We start from the raw sequence: 24,450 nt of genomic DNA, 5'->3' as shown, positions 1-24,450 counted from the left end.
ATAGGTATTATGCCTTTGGCATTTTGCTACGTTGTGATGGTTCTTTTGCTTCTTTTTTTATAGGACGCTTTATAAAATCAAAGAGTATGAAAACATTGTACAGGCAAACAGCGGTCTAAAATTTACAGAGACACAATCTTAGTTGATCTACAAAAGTGTACATATCACTACGAAATGGAACAGTTCTGTGTTTGTGTTTGATATCTGTATTGGTAGCTGTTGACTCCACATGAGTGCACAGTAGTCTCCAATAGTCCCACAGGCCCAGACACGGGATAAGAGAAAGGCCAGTGGCCTCAAGGCTTGTAACAGATTCTTTTTCTTTTTTTTTCTGATCATCCACATGCCAGCACATGGAAGGAACTTTTTTTTTTTTTTCTCATCTGAAGAGGTATATTTTTAAACAACTTTTTGGCAGTTTCTTGAAGTTTTAGGAAAGGTAAGTATCCTGTGGAGGATGGTTCTGAGGAATTTGTCTCTGGTGCTATCTCACTTTCTGCAGCTCCTGTCTCAGCCAGGAAGGCAGAGGCTGCCCCAGTCGGTGCAGTAGCTTGGACAGTTCCACATTATGGTCTCGGTAGTAGCCTGACAGAAATGCTCTGCTCTGAGATGGGAAAAAGAAAAAGTACATTTTTTTTTTGCTTATTGAAGCAAATTTTATATATTTTGATTATATTTAAGTTCATATCAAACATTCCATAGCGAGATAAAATTTATGCTCAACATATGGACTGTTTAGCACAACATAAAGACAATGAATCTGTCCTGCAAAATACACATCACACAGACATACACTTTTAACTAGGGTAACTGTGATTTCTTTGATTATGCAGAATTAAATGTGAAAGTAATTTGAGGTACTAGAAATACAACTGTGACACTGATTGGGTCTATTACTATACTCTATTAATCATCCTAGCTTTGGAGAAAGTTTGATAAATATATAATATAAAATACTTCTCTGTCACCATTAGATTTTGAATGCTTTCTTAAGAGATTTCCTAAGGAATAGATGCAGTATTCACTGTAAAAACTATTGTATAAGCCTTAAAAATTGCTGTAGTTAAACCACATAAACCTACAGCTTATTATATTTGTGTTATTTGACTCAAGGAAGGAAAAGCATGTCTGACTTAAAAGGAGGTGGACTTCCCTTCAATTAAAAAAATAATTAAAATTATCTAAAATGGAAAGGGTTGTAATGCAAGATGGTATTTAGTTTATACAGCAGGTCCTTGAGTCACATCATTTTGTTCAGTGGATTTTGTTATGACATTGATGAGAAAAAAATAAATCTTACTGACATTGAACTAAACAATTGTCATTTGAGGACCTGTTTTCATTATACATTGTTTCACTGGAAGTCTCTTAAAGTCACTTAAAGTCTCTTAAAGTCACTTAAAGTCTCTATGACATTAAGTGAGGACTTACAGTGCTTAGTCTGGATGACAGCTGTTAGAGTTGTTCTGAAGAGTATTTCTGCATCTGTTTCTATTAATAACATTTCCTAGTTATATACTATTCTGAGATTTTTAAAATTGATTTGAACCTTTAAAAAGTATTAAACACCTGTGCTATTCTTTTCAAATGTCATATATGGCATTCCATTTTATATGCCATACAGGAGTAGGGGGCGAACCCTCATTTTCTGTTGATTAATTCCCATGTAGCATCATTTTTTGGGCAGTAGTTAGAATTAATGGACTTAGCCTGAACACTTGAGCCCCAGTCTACCCAGTAACATGATCAAGAAGAGCCCAAATCTGTGTGGTTTCTGTGTCAGTCTATCTCATTACTCTGGTTTGGGGCTTCTCTGAACCCTGACAGGACCAGCGAGCATACTCATGTCCGAGGAAGGTGGAAGTTCATTATAGTTACATCTGGGAGCCTGGTTATTCCATTTTCTCTGCTGTCAGCTAGACCTGGGTGAGCCCTATGTCTGGGGTTAGAGTACGGATTTCTGCACTTTCCTATCATGTTCTTTCACTCTGCTTTGTTCCTCTGTGTGCCTGAAATCTGCTTGCAACAAGAGCAGTATGGAGCCACCCAGCTCCTGCCCACTCGCTCCCTAATATTTCCCATATAGTGAATATTTGTCCATATTCACCTTCATAATGTCTTATCACCTTCAGAATGGAATCTCTTGGGATCCTCTTCTGCTGCCTATCCCTTTGGTGTTTGGATCAAACCTCCTGAAACTTAAAGATTATCTTAACTGTCCCTGAACTTTGTTGGCCTCTTAGGACACTGTTTGCAAACCTGGTTCCTATTATCAGTGCTGGCTCTATAATCAAACCCTTCCCCTGTGCCTTATTGTGAGTGTATGTGTGTCACTTTAACCTGGTTCTTCTTGGTGGTCCCATAACCAAGTATGCCTTCCTTCCTCCTATTGTGCTCTTGATATGGAAGGATAACTGATAGGAGGTGCAAAGTATACCATATCCTATTTGAGAATATAATATTCTCAGGCCAAAAGTTACTAGAACAGAACTCAGTGGTATGCACTGAGTTTTATTTTGTGCACATTGTTACCTGATGATCATTCAGAAGGGGTAATTTTTTAGATGATAAAAATCACAGATAAAATGGATGCTAATGTATCTAATGTAGCTAAACTTCTTCATGCATCACATGATTATATTACGAGTATAATAACAACATAATATGTACTTTTATAATATAGAAATGTTATTTAAAAGGAATCATAATAAATCCAATATCAAGTTGTTTATTGATCAGTTATTAAAGATTTTATGACTTTATATTCTTTTTTTTAGTTTTTTTTTTTTTGCATAGAAGAACTGGGGTGTAGGCCAGAGGTGTGAGGGGTGAGAGGATTTACCAGAGACAGAGTGGGGAGCAGAACAGGCAGATCTACTGAAATACACTGCTGAGGGGGGCAGCAGGCATGACAGGAAAGGTCTGCTGCACCATATGTGGGTTAGCTCCCTGGTCGGGGATCAAATGCAGGTCACAGCAGTGATAGTGCTGAGACTTAATCGCCCTAGGCCACTTTATATTCTTTATATTCTTTTGATTTTATATTTTTTTGATATAAAGACTTTATATTCTTTTGATTTGGAAACATAATAGAGTTAGCAGTGTTCATGCAAAAATGCCATTAAAATACTCATTTTAAAGTATAATTTTTTGTTCCTTTTCTATAATATATTTTGATGAACAATGTCAAAATGGAATCAGACTTAAAACAGTCTTGATTCACCAGGATTACCTGTACTCTGTAATGATTTGGTGAGAGTCCTGAGGAGGGATATTCACATTTTTCTGTGGGTGGAGGAGAAGCAAGCAGCCTAGGGGCTTACTGTTTGTTTACCCTAATTTGTTCTACACACTTGTGTTTCCATCATCTCTAGGAAGCCTCCTTATTCTTGTCTCCTACTGGCATTGTTGTGCATAATCGGCCACTCTATTCTCTGAACACAACTCAGTACTTATATGATACTGTGATAAGAAATATATTTAGCTTCCCCGGTACAAAGCTCCTAAACCCTTGAAATTTTCTGAGTGATGGATTGGAAGTGTCCTTTCTACAGCATCACAATCCCTTTTAAACTATACCGGAGATTATGCTAATGATGTGACTCTTGGTGGGTGCTTCATAGCTTCTGATGGGAATGCTTGCTAGCGGAACCAAAGGTATCCCTAGAGGATTGGAACTTTCAACCCTACCTTCTGACCTATGGGAAGGGAAGAGGGAATATGAATTGAGCCAATTTTCAAGGCCAGTGATTTAATAAATCATACCTACATAATGCAATGTCTATAAAACTCCTAACTTAAGGAATTTGGGGCTCTAATGGGTTGGTGAACATATCCATGTGCTGGGAGTGTGGTACACACCACACTGCATAGAGCAAGCTCCTCTGTTCAGGACCATCTGGTCTTGTCCTATGTACCAGGCTGTCCATCTGTGCCTTTTACACAGGCACAGACCTGTCCATCTGTGTCTTTTACAATAATGTAAAGTGTTTCCCAGGGTTCTGTGAACTCTTGTTGCAAATTATGGAACTTGAAGAGGGGTCTTGGGATCCCTAGTTTTGTAGCTAAGTTGTACAGAAATACGAGTCACCTGGGAACGCATCACTTGCTACTGGAGTCTGAAATGGGTGGGTAGTAGTCTTGCAGGACTGAGCCCTTAACCTGTGGGGTCTGTGATAACTCTATGTGGTTAGTGTCAGAATTGAATCAAACTTCAGGATGCCTAGCTGGTGTCTGCAGAAAACTGGAAAGCTCCCTGGTGTGTAAAACCCATCCATTTGGTATCAGTATCTGGATAAAAATATGCCTTAGGAACATCTTACACCACAATCTTGCTTAGGGTTGGATGTGGAAATATTAGTATCCTAATACTAACATTTACTGTAATTTTAACCTGTTTTTCTTATATTTGTCTATCACTAAATTTATTATGTATCAGTATGTCTGTCTTTGATGGGAGTAAAATAAAATGTTAGAAAAGAGAGATATTAGTGTCTTTTAAATATTTTAACTTTAATAGATATATAGAGATGTAGCTTTGATGTAAATAAAAATGATATACTTTATAATTTCTTGAAACACTCTGGAAATTGCTCTCAGATTTCTATTCAAGTGTGAGGATTGATTTCATAGTGCTCTGAAAGAATATTTTAAATAATCAACCAAAGAAATTAATTTATCAAGACATCAGGAATAACACCCACCCTGCACCCAATGACTTTCAGGTAGAATTTAATTATGAAATTAGTGAGGGCAGGTCTTATCTTGGTTGAAATAAAAATAATGGCCCCATAGTATTCAAGGATTCAGTCAAAATTCAAGTGACTTCAGACTCTTTCAGAATTCTTAGACACTATGGATTCTTAGTTAAAATGTGTAAAACACTATGGGAAAAAAATCCTAAATCATGTTTTTAACTTCTGAGATAGTTTTTTTTTTCTTTTACAAATAACATACTTGCACTCATGTGTCTAAATTATACACAGATTGGATTGGTTATGAAATCAGAATAAAATTAATAAATCTTAACAGACATAAAATCCCATTAAGGGAAAAGATTGGGTTTAATAAACTGAGAGACTACAGCACATGGAGACTTCTCTGTCCCCATTCTGAAGAGAATGAACTAGGGGTGCTAGATACCTCAAAATGCATCTTATTCTCCAGAGCCTTCATTATTTGCTCTACATCAGACATTTGGAAAATATATTCTTTTATCTTATCAGCATATCAGCAGTTCAAAGCTCAATTTACCAATAATTACTATTATTATGCATGCCACACTTAAGATAGAATGACTTAGTGGGAAAAAATTAGAAATCTTTTGATCCTATTTTCAGTTTCCATTTAATATATCTCCTTTCTTGGTTTCAGTTAACATTTTAGTACTAAAATCTCCACGAATATATTATTCTTTTTGAAATGAGATTTTGCCTTCTTTGTTCTGATTCAAAATGGCAAATTCTATTGTTTTTCCCTTATTCTTGTATGACAGGTAATATATCATTGGAAAAATCAAAATAAGCAACCTGGTTGTATTGAAATCTCAATGTCACATTTAATTTTTAGAAAAGCTGCATTTTGATTTTAGCCACTTTTCTAAGAAAATAGGTATATTATTGTCACTTTGCTTAGTTTGTAACTTTAAGTGCTATGCTTACGTCAGGATCCATTGGAGGGTATTTTCTTCCTTTGCTCTTCCCGAGGCATTTCGTTTTACCTTCTTCCAGTAACTGACACCAGAAACCTTTGTGAGAATCAAACCTAAAAAAATACAAAATACAAAAACTAAAAAGCATTTTTCAAGCTATTTATAAGATATAATGAGCAAAAGCATGATATTTTTTGAATATCAATTATATAACCAGGGAAACTAGCATTTTTGACTACATCCCTTTGCATAAAGTCTTTTGGCATCCTTCTGAAATCTCAGTCCATCTGTCATATTTGTGAATTTGCCAGATACCTAATAGAAAAATTGTCAGCAGAAGGTCTCCTATTAATAGAAATTAATAAGCCTACTTCATCTGGAAGGAGTTTTTTTTCCTAAGTTTCAAGCACACGCTTTCCCTTTGTAGGATTTAAATATCATAAGCCAGGCTTCATCCATATCTATGCATTTACATAGTATTTGTATCATACAGTTACAGGGTAATAGAAGAGAAAGGGTTTTGCTGTGCTATGGAGTTATTAATTTTAGAATTCTCTACTTACAATCCATTAAATTTTTTTCCCAAAGCCACATTCTTCTCTTGGTTTGAGCTCTGTTTTAAAGTAACAGCACTTATAAATATTAATTTTCATTATATAACTACAATCAAAATAATAGCACATTAAATTTATATTTTTGTTTAGCCAAATATTTAATATAATTTTTATGTGAGTTTACATGATTAGCCCTTAATGATAGATGGTGCAGGATTCTTCCCATTTTTTAACATTTAGTATAGTAGTTGGCTCTTTGAGAACACTCTCCAAATGTCAGTTGAATAATACATGAAAAAGAAGGACTTTGTAAGGTTTATTTATCTTGGATTATATACTTTTTAGTATGCAGGACATGACTCAATTCATCATTGTGAATCCAGGGCCTTTCTTCTGTGGTCTCTGGATATTTTCTGTATTATCACTCATTGTGAATAACTAGTAATTTCTGTGCTTGCATATAAAAGTGAAAGTTATAGTTATCAGTATAATTCTTTCACATTGCTTTTGTTATTCAGTGATTCTACTGGTATAATTTCTTCTTCATTAGAAAGAAGTGTCATTTAGGGCCATTTCCTTCTTTGGATATTAAACAATATTCAGAATACTGCTTCTAATTCTGCTTAAAATTATAGAGTGAGCCATGAAAAGTTGGAATTAAAATTAAAAAAACAGCATAAAACATGAAATACTGAGGGATAAATTTAACACAAAAGATGTGTAAGATTTGCACACTGAGAATCACAAAATTTGCTAAGCGTTATAGAAGACAGATGTACCATGTTTATAGATCAGAAGTCTAAATATTTTAAGATATCAGCTCTCTAGATTTATCTATAGATTCCACGTGATTCCAATCTAAACTCTAGTGGGATTTCTTTTTTGGTCAAAATTGAAAAGATAATTCTAACATATATGTAGAAATACAAAAGACCTAGACAGTTTAAAAAATGAAGAGCAAAGTATACTGTTTAATTTCAAGAGTTACTCTAATTCTATAATAATCAAGGATATGTAGTAGTGGCACTAATGGATCAAAGGAAAAATTGTGTCCAGAAGTAGATCAAGTATGGTCAACTGATTTTCAAAAATAAGTTCCAGGGTAATTAGATAGGAGACTACAGTCTTTTAAGCAAATTGAACTGGAGAATTGGATATAATATATGGAAAAAATTAACATTTATCATTAATGTATACTGTATTTAAAAAAATGAACTTAAATCTATCATAGACATAAACCTAAGAGCCAAAACCATACTAATTTTGGAAATAAATATAGGAAAACAAAGTTTATGTAACCTTAGATTAGGGAAATATTTCACAGAATGAACAATAAATGAAAAAAAACAGTAATTATGAATACCTCAAAATTTGAAGCTTGCTTCTCTAGAGACACTTAAATGAAAAGGGAAGCCACACATTAGGCCAAAATATTAGCAAAGTATATATCTAGTAAAGGACTTGTATTCAGTATATATAACTCAATAAAAAGTGTATTGACCAAATCTTTTAGCCAATAAAAATTTGGTAAAAGATTTGGAACAGATACTTTATCAAAGAATATATATACAAATGACCCATAAATAAATGGAAATTTACATAACGTCATAGGTCATTAAAGAAATGCAAATTAAAATCACAAATGAAATGTCACCACATCCTAACTACAATGCCTTGGTTTAGAGTAACACCAAATATTGGCAAAGATGTGAAACAAATGGAACCTTTATAGCTTGTTGATTAAAATTAATTATAGTCACTTTGGAAATTTTCTTTATGCAGTTAAATACATTATTTTATGACCTACCAACCTCATTTCTAGGTATTTTCCCAAAAGGAATGAAAGTGTATGCCCACACAGCAATCTACATAAAAATGTTCACAATAGGGCCTTCCCTGGTGGCATAGGTTGAGCGCAGCACTGCGAAGCTGCCCGCAGCAGTGCTGGTTTGATCGGGGCAGGCCAGCAAGGGTCCCACATGGCGCAGCAGACCTCTCCTGTCTCGCTCGCAACTCCCCTCAGCAGTGTATTTCATCTGTCTGCCTGTTCTGTTCCCCGCTCTGTCTCTGGTGAACCCTCTCACCCTCCCGCGCATCTGGCCTGTACCCCAGTTCTTGTTTAAGTAAATAAATACCAAACTTAAAAAAAAAATGTTCACAATAGCTTTGTTCATATTAGACTCTAAATGGTGAAAGGATAAATGAATCATAGTCTATGCATATTGTATACTGTTGATATCCATCATTAATGCAAAAGAACTTATTATTGGTACATGTAACCATATGGTGGAATCTTAAAGGCATTATGCTAAATGAAAGGAAGTAGATCAGTGGATGTTAGGGATTAGGGACAAAGGGAAAAAGACTGACTGCAGAGGAGTATGAGCAAGCCTTTTGGATTAAGGGAAATGTTTTATATCTTGACTGTAGTGGTATATACAATTGTACATGTTTGTTCAAATTTATCAATTAAAATTGGTGGATTCTGTTATATATAAATTTTATACCTATAAAGCTGATTTAAACATTAAACTGTGATTGTGTTTGTTTGTAGTTTTGTGTGTAATTTAGAGGAAGTCTTGATGTAGCTAATTTATAAATTGATACCTATTCATTTGCAAATAATGGAAACCTAGATTTCTGCTTCTTTACTACTTTGAGTATTAGAGATAATAAGGGATTACTCTCATCCCACTTATGTAAAACCTGTTTCAAATCATTATTAAAGCAATTGTATGAGATCAGGACACAACATGATAAGTCTTCATGTTATTTGTATTCTTACAGAGATCAGTAAGGCAACAAAGTTCATATCCAGAGTACAAAGAGAGCATTAGTAAATACTGTATTATTTAAATATCTGTATGTGAAAGCTGGGAAGCTCTAATACAACAACATATCTGGAAGGACAGCTCTAATACAGCATTTCTGGAAGTCTACAATTGATACCTCAACTTAAATTATCTTTTTGTCATTAGCAATTTCCACAATTGAATTCTGACTCATTTTAAGTATTTAGATGATCAGAATTCAGAATTCAGACCAGTTATTATATTATTTTGAAAAATATACCTAACTATAAATATATGTCTGGAACATACACATACCTTATGTCAAAATGAGCAGTCCTCTCAGATATTTTTTAAGAAACACAGAACTTCATACATATTAAAATTTGCAATCAAAAGAATAAGATTTTTTTCTTCTCTGCTATTTCATTAGCTCTTACACAACAGACTATCATGCTGGGCTTTATTGAGAAAAGTGTGTGTGTGCGTATATGTGTGGTTGGCACCTCACCTAGGCATCTGTCTATTTAAGTTAGTAGGCAGTGATGAGTTTCAGGGTGAAAAAGGAGAGGAAAGTAGATTGTGCTTATTTACCGGTAGCCTAAGGTAGAAGTGAAGGGACTTATGTTAATGAGGGAGTGACCTTGTGAGTTTGAGGGCATAATCAGTGCTATCTCATGGTCTGAGTGAAGAAAGCTGACAGGAGATGGAGAAAGATCTCAATCTTTTTCTAGTATCATCGTCCTTCTGAAGAATAGTTGAAAAGTACTACCGACACCTGGTGGAACAGCAAGGAAACAACCTTTTTCATGTAGGATTGGCAGCGAAGGTCATGGTTAGAATTCTCTCAAAGGCTTTCAGGAAGTGAACATTTTGGAGGGAGTTTTAGGTGCTCTTCAGTGTCTCTGTACTTACCCTTCCCAGATATAGGGATACTTTGTTAGTAATTGTGTCCCCAGAGTTACACAATGAAGGAGTTATTCAATGAAACTTTGCTGCTTTAAGGAGGAAGAGAGGAATGTTTGTGTGGATATCATCTAGGGACATGTAGAAATAATTGGAAGAGACTCCTGGGCAAGGACATTAATACTGTTTTGTGTTCACGAGGGCACTTTTCTGTGTCCCAGCTATTTGCTTTTGATTGAGCTAACACTGGTTTAAAACACTATGAGTTAGACATATAGGACCACATCCTTGAGGTGTATGTTACATGCCCCACTGTCATGCACTCCAGTTCCAGTGTTGTAAGCTGAAAAAATGAAGCTATGAGATAGCTCATAGTGTTGTTATGAAGTAGTATATGTAAGATAGAACATGTAAGTGTATATTGATTTTGAAGTATTGTAGCCATTTCAAAAACATTATTTAGTATTTCTAGGTGCTATTTCACAGGTCATCTGGAAAACCAACAGATTTTTAGCTTCTATGGAGACTGTATGCTACTAAAATTTTTTTTTAATGTGGTACATTGCTTTTCCTCTAACTCATCTACAAGGGGAAGGGAAAGAAATCCTGAGCAATAAAAATGTGGTTGCCAGTGGAAGTGCTATCAGAAACAATCTAAGTGCTTGTTCTTTATGATTTAGTTAGCCTCATTCACAGAACAAAACCAAGCCATCAAATAATCTTTGTTCAGTCCATGGTTTTCAAATCCTTATTGCCCATGTATTGACATTTTCACTGTGAATTGGTATTAGAAATGTATATAGCTCAGTCTGGTTTTATTCATCTCAATAAAGAGATTAATGACTAAGAAATAAAGGCATCAGGTTCAGGTATTTAACTGACTTGTATTCCTTCATATGAAGACCTTTGCCATAGTCATTGCTGGCCAGGTGTAACTCTGAATGGATATACTCAGGGCAAAATTAAAACTTTTTATTTTTCATTGTAATTTATACAGATTAGTACAATGCCATGCCTGTTTTTTTTTTTCCCCTCTCAAATTGTTGGCCAGTTTTAAAATACTCTAAAACACATGCAAGCAAAAAATAGTTTCACTATATCAATTTATTTACAATTTAGAGATTAAGAGTATATTGAAAGAGAATTGTGAAGTGTTAATTTACTTAGTTAAATGAGAAAGTTCCCATTTATATTGTTTAAAGTTTATACTGCCCATTTTAGATCACATTCACATGCACTAAGAAAACCAGATTTTTTTTCTTTACATATTCAATACATCATTTAAAATCCACGCTGATGGTTCTAAGTAATTTTAAGACATCATCATAAACTATCCAGGGACTGCATGAAATTTCAAAGTCTTTACCACTTTCTTTAGCAATTGTGGAAAGATATAAATAACACTTGACAGTGGAAATTTTTGGCTATTTTTTAAAAATAGTTATAAAATTGGAATATTTTATGCTGAAGATCTCATAAATTGGAGTACTCATTCATGCCAAAATTATACTATAGAGCCTGGTATAGAGCTTGTTTTATTAATTTATTCTTCTATGCACAAAGATCTGAATTTATATACTAGTTGAGAATTCATATCTGTTTGCAATTCAGTACATTTTTAGACAATTTTAAATGAAATTTTTTTTAAGTACCAAAATCATAATCTTCAGTATCACTAACAGGAGAGATATGAAGCAATAACTGACATCCCCAGTAACATACTTTTCTATTCCTGTCACCCCCAACATGCCCAGAGTACTGTGGAAACAACTGTCAGAACAGTTAGTCCAACAAGAATAACTAGATTATGAGGAGAGAACTCAGAACAACTGCAGAGGGCATGGGTGAAAGAGGATAGATTCAGGCCTAAGACACTGACATGAAATGCCAAATATTCTACAACAGACACACTGCTGTTTTTTACAAGGTATGTCAGGCCAACTGATGATTGACAAGAAAACACAAAAGGAAGCTGAAAGGTAGTGCTTTTATCTGTAGCAGCAGGGTGGGAGTTTGGGCAGCCCTGGCAGACCAGAAATGCTAGTTTCAGACATTACACATGCCTTATCTCGATACCTCACCCACTGAGCTCCCACCCAGGCTAGAGAATCATATAATGGGTAATTTTAGCCAGATACATCATAAGTACAAAGTGACCCAGGGTTCTCTGTATAGAGTATGTTACTTTGATGTTGCTTCTCTTCTATTTACACCACCTTTTCTCAGCAGTGGAGAGGAAGAAAAAGCCTGCTACCAAGCCGAATACAAAGGGGGCAAATACACAGCATGTAGGTCAAGGACCATTCCATAGAAAAAGAGGTTATGTCTTTATAGAATACTCCACTTCTTTTTTTCCCCCTGAAATACAATACTTTGCTATATACTCTATAAAAAAAGACTCAAAGATAAGCCAACTTGAAATAGAAAACAGTTTAGAAAATAAGTTTTCTTTTCTAAGAGATGCTTAAAAAGATATAAAGCAGAAAGTGGACTTGAATTTCTAACTGCAAACTGAAATCACTCAGATTTCTTTAAGGTCAAGCTGAAAGTTAAATACCTAAGGCTAGTGTCTGTGTTAGGATTTGAACTAAGCTCTACAAAGCTCTAATAGTGCTTATACTATAGAGGATGCAGAGGGCAGAGGGTTAATAGTAACAACAAAGTAAAGGACTCTTAGGAAAGAAGTGCAAACCTGGAGTTCCACCTCCTCCTTTGTCCTCTAAATCAAAATGTCTCTCTTACATGTGTTTTATGTATGATTTGTTCAAGATGTAAGCAGTATTTGATGTTTTTCTACCCATCTTTTACTGTAGGGATGCTGAAAGATAAAGGAAACCTGCCTCTCACTTCCTCAAGTTGCTAAAGAATCAAGAGTACAATGAAAAGGGAACATCGTTTTATTGACAGAACTAAGTTTTATACTGAGAAATAGAAGAATTACATAATAGTCTTTTTTCAGTTTCTTTAAGACTTGGTCTATGACCCTAAAATTTAAAATACAAAATAGTGAGAGTCATCCAGCTCAGCATCTCCCAGTCGCTCTGTGCATGTCAAACTGGTAACAACACAGCCCTCTCAATCTGATTACCAGCTCTGGTAAAAGGTCTAAGTAAGAGGGACATTTTATTTAAAATGCTAAATAAAGTCCAGAGTCAGGATTAAGGGGAGTGAAGGAGGTACCCACTCTCCATAAAGCTTAATGCTTATGATATCTCTCCCAGTCCTTGTGTAAGAAAATCTGAGAGAACTAACATAAGAAAACCTTCCAGAGCTATAACTGCTCTGGCCTCTGAAAGTGGTAACAGATTCAGAAGCAGTGGGCAAAGATATAGAAGCAAAAGATGGAGTATGTTGAAGAGTAATAATAACACATCTTTCTCACTGTTCAGTCACCTGTTGGGCTGCTTGCTGACATATGGTATTGTTTTTGAAAACCATACCACAGAGAGCAGAGCAGATCATGGTTCATAACCATGTGGTTAGTCACTTCTTTATATTTCCAAGAGTTCCCAATATTGTCTGTTGTATAGGTTCAGCACTTATTTTAAGTGGATTCTTTTATGACTGCTTTGTTTCTTTACTTTCCTTTGAGGGGAATCTTTCATGGTTAGGAATCAGGGGGGGATTGAAGACTATTCTTTGCTGCATGGTTGGATTTGTTCTACCCCAAGTGGTGATGTCAAATTGGAAAATAATTAGTATTTAAGGACCATCAAAGTCAACAGTTACATCACCAAACTATGTATTCTTTAAAACCAATTCTCTGCTGAACCATCAGTAGATTAATTAGAATATAGACTTACGTTAAAGCTTCTGAGTAATTATAATGTGGAGAGACGCCTAGAAACTTCTGTACTTCATCCATTACTGTAGCAGGATCAGTTCTTAGCTGTTGCCCATCGATAATTAGCAACTAAATTATCAAAGAAAATTTAAAAAAAGATAATGTACACTATAAAAAAGCCATATAACTATAAAATTAAAAATCTGCATTCTAAATTTATTCAATATGAGTTATGGTATTGAGGGGATTCCCATCCCCTGTTGTTAGATTTAACCAGATCATCCTCATGAATGACCTAGGATGAAAAATAAAGCACAATCCTTCATTTTGCTAATGTTTTGTAATCTGAGAAATCCTGTAAACTCTACAACAAACAAACAAACGAACAAACACTTAAGGGCACCAAAGAGAGCTTACAGGTCTTACAGGTGACTACAAAATCACCTATGGAAACCAAACTTAAAAACCAACAAAACAGTAATTCTAGCTTGGAAGGAGCCCTTGAAAGAGGAGAGATGATAAGAACACCAGGTGTGACAGGACTGAGGACATGCCGCTCTCCACGATCCCATTTAAAGGAGAAACAACAAAGTTTTAAGAAAGACTTTGGTAATCCATTTGGAGAAAAAGGTGAGAATCACAGAGAACCTGAACATGGACAGAAGTTCCTCCGCAGCAGGAAGAACTTGCTTGTTACTTTGGTGAGCGAGCGGGAGGGCCATAGAGCCTGCAAGGCAACTCTTGCTCACCCCTTTTCTCCAACATTTCCATTTGGTCTGGGCCAGCATTTGACATGTGGCCAATGTAACTGAGATTTTATATAATTTTAATAGTGATATGTGGTACCAGCTATCCTATTGGACAGCAAGGATCTAGACACACAGGTAGACACCACGCCCGATGGGGCTGATTTTTATAATTTATGTTGATGCCCGGCAAATGAGAGAAGCAGGAAGCCAAGAAAAACTTTGTAGTTATGAAAAATTCTGGAAGGTGGTTGGAAGGGAAATAATGGCACTTAATTAAGAGCAACAACATTTGCCTACTTTGGTTAAGAGGGATTCAAGTTTACTCTCAGGAGAAGAATGAGGGTTATGAAGCTCTTACAGTCAGGAAAGATATGCACTAGAAAATGGGCAAAGAGAATTATCCTGAAATACTTTTAGAAAGAAAACTTGGTTTTCTACCATGGCTTATTTATTAGTCTTTTCAGCAGTCTCATTTACAACTACAGAGTAAAAGCTAGTAATGTTTTAATGAGTAAAAATTTCATTTATCCTAGAGGCAAAATCATCAACTTAATGAGATTGTAACACAGTGTAAATTATTATTGCTCACTACCTGAAAGGGGGGGAAATAAACAAGCCATCTCTCGATGTGGCTGGCATACCACCCAGGCACCAAGCATCTTTTCTGCAAGGCTCTGAGCTCAGAGGAGGCCCGGGGCCCAGCAGAGATCACTTCATAGAAGCTAAACTTCAGAGCTGCGGGGTCTTCATGTGATCGCTGATGCTAGGAGGAAAAGGTAGATGATTAAACTAACTTGAACCATAGGCATAAATAATTAAACACCAATTTCTGTGACAAGTTTCAAAGCTAAAGGAAGCAGGGCCAGAGACTTATTTACTTTGCAATTAATAAAGGATGAAAACATTTGCTTGGAGCATGAGGATTTAAAGTTATATCACCAAGGAGAGTACATTTTTGAGAGCTTGTTTGGTAGAGGCTATATATTCTTACTGTTAGGATCCCTTAACCAATTCCACCAAGTTGTTTCCTTAGTGTATATATTTTATTCTGAAAAGTAAACTTTTGAAAGTTGCATTAAGGCCCCCTTTTCAGCCCATAAGCAAACCATTTATCATGTCTAGAGAATCTCCATTATGCACATGCTCTCTACTAGTTCTGCCACACAGTTTTGCTTCATCTAGTAATGCAGGTTTAGATTAGAAAAGCCCCATTGGCTATTTTAAGTGGAGAAACTACTGAAAACTCTGACATGTACATTATCTGAAATCCGCAGCTTTTGTCATATACTACCTAGCCTAAAAGCCAAGATTATTTTACCTAATGGTAACCTCTGCGATGAATCAGAATCACTTATTGTATGGAAAAGGCAGAAAGCAGCAATCCAAATAGTAAAGTGTTTCATAATAACCCCAGTTCAAGCGCATGGGTTTGAGGGAATTAGCTTTTCCCTGAATTGACCAATATATATTCAGGCTTAGTGGTGGGCTTGTGGATGTTTACCACATCCAGTGAAATAGCAAATTTGCTGCAATTGAGATTCAAATCACTGTACAACAAACTCTGCTAGACTTTGTTAAGACCTGCATTTTGCCCCTGCGGAGTGATTTATTTGTAATATGGAGGATGTTTTGTTTAGCCTGCAGACTTGAAACCTCCTTTTTCAGTAAATTCTCAATTTTTCTGGGGCTAAGTGGCTGCCAAGCTCCAATTTTCTTCTTTCTTTTTGAGTCAATTAAGGCTTATCTCTATTTTCTCCAGGTATCTGGCAGAAAAGGTAAAAGGCACAAAATCAAATCAGTCAATTTGCAGTTTGCTGTATATTTGGATTTGAAAGATGACTCTAGAAGTTTGGCATGGATGATTAGAGTGGAAGTGTAGACTTCAGCTCTGCGGGGTATCTCACTCCCTGTCATGCAGATCATTATGGATATGACTATCTAAGATTCCATCTGCTCCAGGTGACCTTTCCCCACTCCTTTCCAACCTCCAAACTGATCTTGGACAATCTGTTCTTCTTTTGTGAACTGGGAAAAATGGATTTTCTCAAATAAAAAAAGGACTCTATGCTGAGAAACTTTATGCTCTGATATTACAGAGGGCTGGGAATTTAGCTGTAGGAAATCCTATTAGTGGAGTGGAAGACTCCACTCTTTCCTGCAGGAGCTGGGCTCTGAGGGTCCCTTTCACACAAAGAAGCACCTTATTTCCCACCCAGGTGCAGTTTCAGATAACGGGCTATGGGATACAGCATTCCACATTTGTCTTAACTTCATCCTTTCCAAGGAAATAATTGGGTTTTGAACCTGACCTGCTGATAACTCCTTTTTGCAACTATCGCAACACTCCATTTTACTTTTACCTAAATTTCTCTCCTTATAAATCCTTCCCTTCAGGGAAATGGTTCCTGTAGGGTTTGGGATCCTCTGTTGCAGTGGATTAATTTACCTAACTTGTCCCTGGTGGTTTTATCAAGAGGCTTGTTCACTCTACAACTCTGCCATTTTCTACTTTGTAATTTACATGCTGGTTATTTACATGTATCTCTCCAGTTAGACAGCAGTCTAGCATGTGGCATCCGCCTTTATTAACTTATTTTCAAATTACCCTTAGAAACAATACTTGGCACATGGTAGTCATTACAATTATTTGTTGAATGGAAGAACACATTAACATGAGGAAGTGGTTTTTAAATTACAAAATGAAGGGGTGATAACTAAGGGTCTGGGAGACTAAAGACACTGACTTAATTTTGCTATGTTTTCATATTTAATTTTGACAACTATTTATTGAACTTTTCTACTTGGTGATGAAAATTTCACTGGGGCAGGGTTTTTTTTTTCTATTATGTTTAATCATTTATTAAAGCAAAAATGTATTCGCTATGTAAATATTATTATTAGAGTGTTGAATTATTATTAGAGTCTATTCTTAACTATATCAGAAATGTGATGGCAATCAGGGTATTAGGAAGAGCTTGGACCAGGATTTAGCCTGGCTGGGCTATTAAGGATGAAGAATTCTTATATTTTAGCTTTACTAAGTTGTTTCTTCACTTAAGGCAGTTATTTAAACTCTTTAGGGTCAAATTTGGCTTGCTGCTTGTTTTTTTAAATAAAGTTTTATTGGAACACAGCTGTGCTCATTCAGTTAGATATTGGTTAAAGTTGCTTTGCTGCTAAAATGACAGGCTTGCAACACAGACCAACCGTGTGGCCCACAAAACCTGAAATATTTACTTGCCAGTACTTTACACAAAAAAGCAGTGACTTCTTGAGGGAATCAGTCACTCTCCTCATCCATAAATAATAATAGCACCATGCATTTGATGTATTTGATGTGGATGTATTAGATGAAAAATAATGATTTTAGATAACATTGTAATGTTTCACTTTTAAATAAAGGTGTATAGACACACAGGTATACATGTAAACATATTCTGTTTTGCTTGTTATAGTCTAATATCTTCATTGCATTAATAATTTGTTAAATAAATTAGTTTAGTGAATACAAAATTAATAAAAGTTTAAGAAGAAAGTTCTCCATGGAAACAGAAAAAAAATCCACTTTTTCTGCAAATATAAAACTAGTAAATCTTTTCTTTTGCTAAAGCCAGAGATGGTGGCTTTAATGTTTTTGAAAATCATCTTCCATCTTCCATCGTCCCCTTCTACCTCCTGACTCTGTTTCTCTTACCTGGTACCAGGAATATGCTCGGTCCGATGGGTCAATAAGAATAGTGATAATCTTGGCTTTGGGAACCAGAGAAGCTGCTCTTTTAGGAGCTTCCTCTGAGTGGAAGTAGTTGGCACTCTTCTCAAACAGAAAGTCAGTGGTGATGTTAGATGGGACAGGGAAGAAATCCATATACCTAGAAAAGGAATATTTCTCATAGTAAGACTAGTGAATACTTATATCCTGGTGACTGAAGATGTTCAGTGTGTCCCACAAGCTCATCAATTTCCTAAATCTTTTTTTAAAACGTATTGTCCTACATAGTTAATAAGAGAAAACTAGACAGTATGCTGACGATGTATTTACAAATCTTTTCTAAATGTACTTCGCTTAGCTTAATATCAGGAAAAAGATATGAGATAACAAAAATATACACACAGTGATTAAATTGCAACATTCATCAGCCTAAATATCCAAAATATATCTAAATGCAGTATTTAACAGAGAAAGCTGTAAACATTAAACTAAAAAGAAAATTAGATAATAGTTGCTAGTTCAAAGGCATTTTAAAGGGATTTAGACAAAACATTTTTACTTAATCACGATAAAGTAATTTCATTTGCACTACGGAGTTGATGTTATATTGAACTATGAAGTATCAAAGTGCAAAGCAGATCTAGTGTAGGCATTGTTTATTTGCTTATTTTATCCTACAGAGTCATTTATATTTGTTAGATTGATTAGAAAGCTTTTAAAAGTGTGCACTATTTCTAAATATAAAATCCTATCAAATTCCCCAAGGTCAAGTTCTGGGAATTCAGGTAAGAATTCAAACACCAGCAGAGTAAACATGGGAATACCTGAGCCTCAAGCACAGAGATGTAGAATATACTGGATTGTGTATAGTGTTCCATCAGTGCAAACGTTGTAAAATAGAAACTTATTCAGCATATAACAACAGATATTTCTGAAGCACTAGGGGACACCTTCTAGAGGAACAGGACCTTTTTCGAGAGAACATACAATTTTTACTTCCAGGATTTCTTATATTTTATAATGGCATCACCCTCTACCCTCTTTAGTTGATAAGTCACCATGAGTTTGGGGCACCAAGAAAGGTAGCTTATGAATACTAAATAAAAGACTAATTCACATTTATTTGATGACTTCTTTTTGCAGTGTGTAGCTTTCTTTCAGAATAAAGCGCTGGTAAGATTCTAGTTGTTAACATACTGCAAAGTTGGTTGGTGTAACAAAGTGATGTCTTGAAACTCAGGGCACTAAAGAAATTATTTTCTGTTTTCCGAAAATTGCCGTATTGGTGATATGTCATTCTGGCATCCTTTTCAGGGGAAAGAGATGTACAAACATTTCTGGCAAGTTTGACCTGCTCTCTATTTTGGTGTATATTCTATTTACAGAAAGTGCCACATTTCAGAGATTTCTTGATTGAGATGCTCACACTGATTCTGTGGGTGCTAAGCTTTCCCAAGAGACTAGTGGAATGCCAGTTGGTCCAAGTTTGCTTATTCTGAAAAAAGCCTTGAACAAAATCAATAAACAAGGGCAGAAACTACTGAATTCAGCTAATTTTTAATTTCTAAAGATTGTCCCGCCTACCCAGGAGTTCTCTCTATCTGGAGCAGATTAGGCCATGAAACCCTCCTTACACAGTTCCTGATCTTGAATCTGTAACATGTTGATTTTGCCTAGCCCCAAGCTTGCAGAGAAATTAGGATCCAGTTCTTGTTTGCCACATGTCACATTTTTGGAGAATGATGGCTGGTGCTCATAGGTACTTGAAAAATACTTGAAGAATAAATCAACAAATAAAGAGAATTCAGCTACATATTTACAGGGTGAAAATCTGAAGATTTGGGGAATCTGAACTCAAGTTATCCAAAGAATTGGTGGGGACAGTAGTGGTGTAGAATGGCTTAACCACCTGAGGGTTGAAAGGGAATGCTGGCCTGACTTCAGCTTTGCTACCTCTGTCACTCCTCAGAAACTTTTCTTAGCTTAAAAAATGTTGATCTTGCAATATTCCACACATGTTTATTACTGGGGTTCATCTTGAGTATTCCTATAGGATTCATCTTAAGTATTTCTAAGTGATTATTCCCAGAGCCAGATTAAGACATTAGGAGGTTGGAAGTGCTAACAAGATTTCATAGTTCTCCACACATCACTCCAAACCTCCACTATATCCCTAGGTAATTAAAAAAATGTAATGTCAAATCATAAAATATAAATGTATCAAGCCATTTTTCATCAAATCATTTTCTTAGATCTTCTGATTGCAAATTTTGGCTATCAACAATGGAGTTTTCTAACATTCATATGTCCTACCTTTCTTGTGTCCTAAGTCCATGTTTAGGCTGCCTGTCAGTTAAGACAGCCCTGGTTTTAACTGCTTCTCCAAGAAAAACAGATCCTTATATCCAGGTTAAACTACTGTGCCTGGGTTAGTTCTGTGTGTGTCCTTGGCATTCTGAGACACATAATCTTAAACTTTGTGGGTCTGTGGCTATTGCATAGGCAACACCATACCGATAAAAGGGAGTAGTGGAGCAAGCTACACAATGCAGGATATTGCTGAATGCGCAAGATCCTGGCCTTTTTATTGACAGAATAATCATACAGCATCAGTTATGTGGGATAGGAGAAAAAAAGGGTGAAAATGAAATGTGTTTATGTCATCTAGGGCTTCAGGGGACATGAGTCTGCTGACCAAATAATGCTTATCTGCTTGATGACCTGGGGTAATTTAAACCATATCCCAGAATCCTGGGTTCCAATCTTATCAACAAGGCGTACCACTGATTGGCTTCTGGGGTCCTTTGTCATACATCAGCCAACAGCCCCCAGTGTTCCCAGTCATACCTTATGATGCATACCCTTCCCAGGGTGATCAAGCTTTCTGCTCTTGATTGATTTGAAAAGCACCTTATAAGGTTGGGCTCCTATAAATGATTGACCAGGCAACTCTGATCTTGTATAGGAATGCAAGAATGCAGAACTTCAGGTAACCTTGGCCTTACATGTGACTTAAGTCTAGCAGGTTCACATGTAGCCCCCAAGGGACTGCTGAGATGCTGAGACTTCCTGGCAAGCAAGGCGAGTCTGAGACTATGAATACATCTGCTGTCATTGAGAGCAAATCTATGGTTATTGTTAATAGATTGACATTAGCAGTAACTATGATTTGTTGTTTGTGTTAATTGCCTTTTATAAACATATCATTTGTCAATCAAGAGTGTTTACAACTGGGGTATTTTCAGTGAGTTATAATTAAAATCTTTAACTGTTCTTTAACTTTTTCCTTATTTATGTCATCTCTTAGTATACTGCTTAAGGGACTTTTTATTCCTATTATAATGCCGATATACATTTATGGCATAATGATCAGCTTTTAAAATTTTTTATTATTTCCACAGATATTAAGTTCCAGGGAATCCAAGCATTACACTCCTTTTCACTTCTAAAGTCATTTCTAATTACCCCCTTTAGTCTTGATGATAAAGTCATTAATTCTAATGTATATTTGAGTTGGTGATTAAATAGCATTTGAAGTAGTTGATGGTTTCCTGATTCTCCCAGCTGCTATTTAACACTGTGCATTTAATATCAAGTGCTATACTAAAGAATTGGCAATAAAAATTATAACAATTAGAAGATATATAAATCATACTCAACTCATTTCTTTATCTTTCCATGTTGCTTTCCACAAGCAACAGTTGAGGGGGCTGATACTTCTAAAACAGTGATCATGCAATTTGACAACAGAGGTTAATATAAAAGTGGTTTATACTAAAATACATGCAAAATGTTTATGCTCATGCTATAGTATTCTACTTTCATATAACTTTCTGCCTAGAATTATACCTTAGACGGTAAGACTTCTAGATACAATTTATGACAATGCTATATTTTGTGTATATTTGACATTATTGCTTTTAATTTTATTTTTACTATTTTCCTCAGATGATACATTTCAAATTTTAATACAGAGACTGAAAATTAAATTTTGTATATTATTGATAGCTTCTTGGTACCTTTCATGAAATGTACATATATTTCTAGTTCTGTTTAATTACCTTTTATGTCAAAGCAAAATAGAAAATTATATATATATATGGATGATGGTGTCACTTTAATGCAAAGTGCACAAGAAGAGCAGGCTTTGAATGTATTTTCCAAAGAGTAGAGAGGAGTGAAATTACTAGGTATTAAAGTTATTTCTTAGATTTCACATTATTAATTACCATCCAAGGTATTGCAAATTGAAATAATATGTGGAGGCAACACATCCCTTCATGAACTGAGAAAGATAAGTTATGAATTATTTCTGTGCACCTTAATGTTTTCCATTATGTTTCCAAGCAAAGAAGATAACTTTTATTTGTGGCTATGTATATGCTAATAAATATTAGTGCTAATTTTATGCTGTTCACAGTACATATACTTTTAGATTTATACTAATAACCCATCTTACCAATCAATCCCCCTGTGGTAGTTATTTCTATTAAAGAACTGTACCTCCTCAAAGGTTTTTGGGCTGGGGGAGTTACTAAGGATGGAAGGATGCATAACCAGGAACAAATACAAAGCAGTGGTACCTGAAAAAACAATAGAGGTTTAAGAGATTAATTCAATGAAAACATAGTTTCCTACTCTTAGAATTTCAAAGTCAACACTTAATGCATGTTAACTGTTATGATGATCCAAACATACATATTACCAGTACCCCTTGAATCAAATCAAATAGATATCAAGCATTTTAAAAGAAGAAAAATTTTAAATTGGAGATATGGTGATAGGAGGAAAAGAGAGGAATATTAAAGGGTTTGGGAGAACTTGTTTTCAACCTCAGTTTAGTCACTGATTTATTTTTTTACTTTGGCACCTAAGTTTTCTTTGCTTTGCCTTCTTAGATGAAAGATCACCCACCTCGCTTACCAAAACCACACTGAGATATTATCTCATACATGTTAGGATGGCTATTTTCAAAAAGTCAAGAAATAACAAGTGTTAATAAAGACGAGGGGAAAAGGAACATTTGTGTATATATATTTTTAAAAATTTATATATTTATGCATACAAGAACTGGGGTACAGGCCAGAGGTATGGAGGTTAAGAGGATTCACCAGAGACAGAGTGGGGAGCAGAACAGGCAAATCTACTGAAATACAGCGCTGAGGGGAGCAGTGGGAGAGACAGGAGAGTTATGCTGTGCCATGTGGGTTAGCTCCCTGGCCTGGGATGGAACTCATGCTGCAGTGGCTGTGGGACAGCTTCATAGTGCTGTGACTTAACCCCTTGCGCCACCAGGGAGGCCCCCATTTGTGTATATATATATATATATATATATATATATATATATATGTGTGTGTGTGTGTGTGTGTGTGTGTGTGTGTGTATATATATATTTTAAAGATTTATTTATGAATAAAAGAACTGGGGTACAGGTCAGAGGTGTAGGGGGTGAGAGGATTCACCAGAGACAGTGGGGGACAGAACAGGTGGATCTACTGAAATACACTGCTGAGGGGAGCAGTGGGTGAGACAGGAGAGGCCTGCTGCGCTATTTGGGTAGCTTCCTAGCTGGGGATCCAACTCTGCTGCAGTGGCTGTGAATAGCTTCACAGGTTGCATCTTGACCCTTTGTACCACCAGGGAGGCCCTCCTATTTGTAGATTTTTGGTGGGATTATAAATTGGTGCAGCCACAATGGAGAACAGTGTGGAAGTTCCTCAGAAAATTAAAAATAGAGCTACCACATGATTCATCAATTCCACTTCTGTGCATATATACAAAGAAAACTAAAACATTAACTTGAAAAAGGTATCTGCACCTCCATGCACATTGTAGCATTACTTAGAAAAGTCAAGATATGGAAACAAATGATGAGTGAATGAACAATGACATTGTGGTACATACATGAGATGGAATATTATTCAGCCATAAAAAGAAGGAAATTTTGCCATTTGTGACATCATGGATGGATCTTGGGGCCATTTTGCTGAAAATGAAATCAGTCAGACAGAAAGACAAAGACCACAGAATCTCATTTATATGGAGAATCTAAACAAATCAAACTCATAGATTCAGAGCACCGAATGGTAGTGGCCTGAGGCAGGTGCTATAGGTGAACAAAATGGGTAAAAGGGGTTAAAGGGCACAAATTTCCATTTATAAAATAAATAAACCCTGGGGATATAATGTTCAGGATGGCAATTATAGTTAATACTATAATCCATATTTGATAATTGCTAAGAGAGTAAATCTTAAAGGTTCTTGCTAAAAGAAAAAAAATGTGTAGCCATGTGTGGTAGCAGAGGTTAT

At 35.6% G+C, this 24,450-nt stretch overlaps 1 protein-coding gene across 1 annotated transcript in view; it reads right to left on the bottom strand.

Annotated features, from left to right (window-relative positions):
- Window positions 1–281: 281 nt before the first annotated feature.
- LOC311183054 (bifunctional heparan sulfate N-deacetylase/N-sulfotransferase 3) overlaps window positions 282–24,450 on the bottom strand; it is a 126,878-nt gene continuing 102,709 nt past the window's right edge. Inside the window, exons 8-13 of the mRNA XM_084252282.1 lie at window positions 22,601–22,724; window positions 18,127–18,301; window positions 15,025–15,195; window positions 13,703–13,812; window positions 5,661–5,763; window positions 282–604 (exon numbers count right to left, since the gene is read on the bottom strand). Of these exons, the coding sequence (XP_084108408.1) occupies window positions 485–604; window positions 5,661–5,763; window positions 13,703–13,812; window positions 15,025–15,195; window positions 18,127–18,301; window positions 22,601–22,724 (803 nt within the window). The 3' untranslated portion in view covers window positions 282–484. The remainder of the gene's footprint in view (window positions 605–5,660; window positions 5,764–13,702; window positions 13,813–15,024; window positions 15,196–18,126; window positions 18,302–22,600; window positions 22,725–24,450) is intronic.

This window comes from Talpa europaea (assembly GCF_964194135.1).
Source record: "Talpa europaea genome assembly, chromosome: 13".
Lineage (NCBI taxonomy): Eukaryota > Metazoa > Chordata > Mammalia > Eulipotyphla > Talpidae > Talpa > Talpa europaea.
This window is presented reverse-complemented; position numbering and strand designations above follow the sequence as displayed.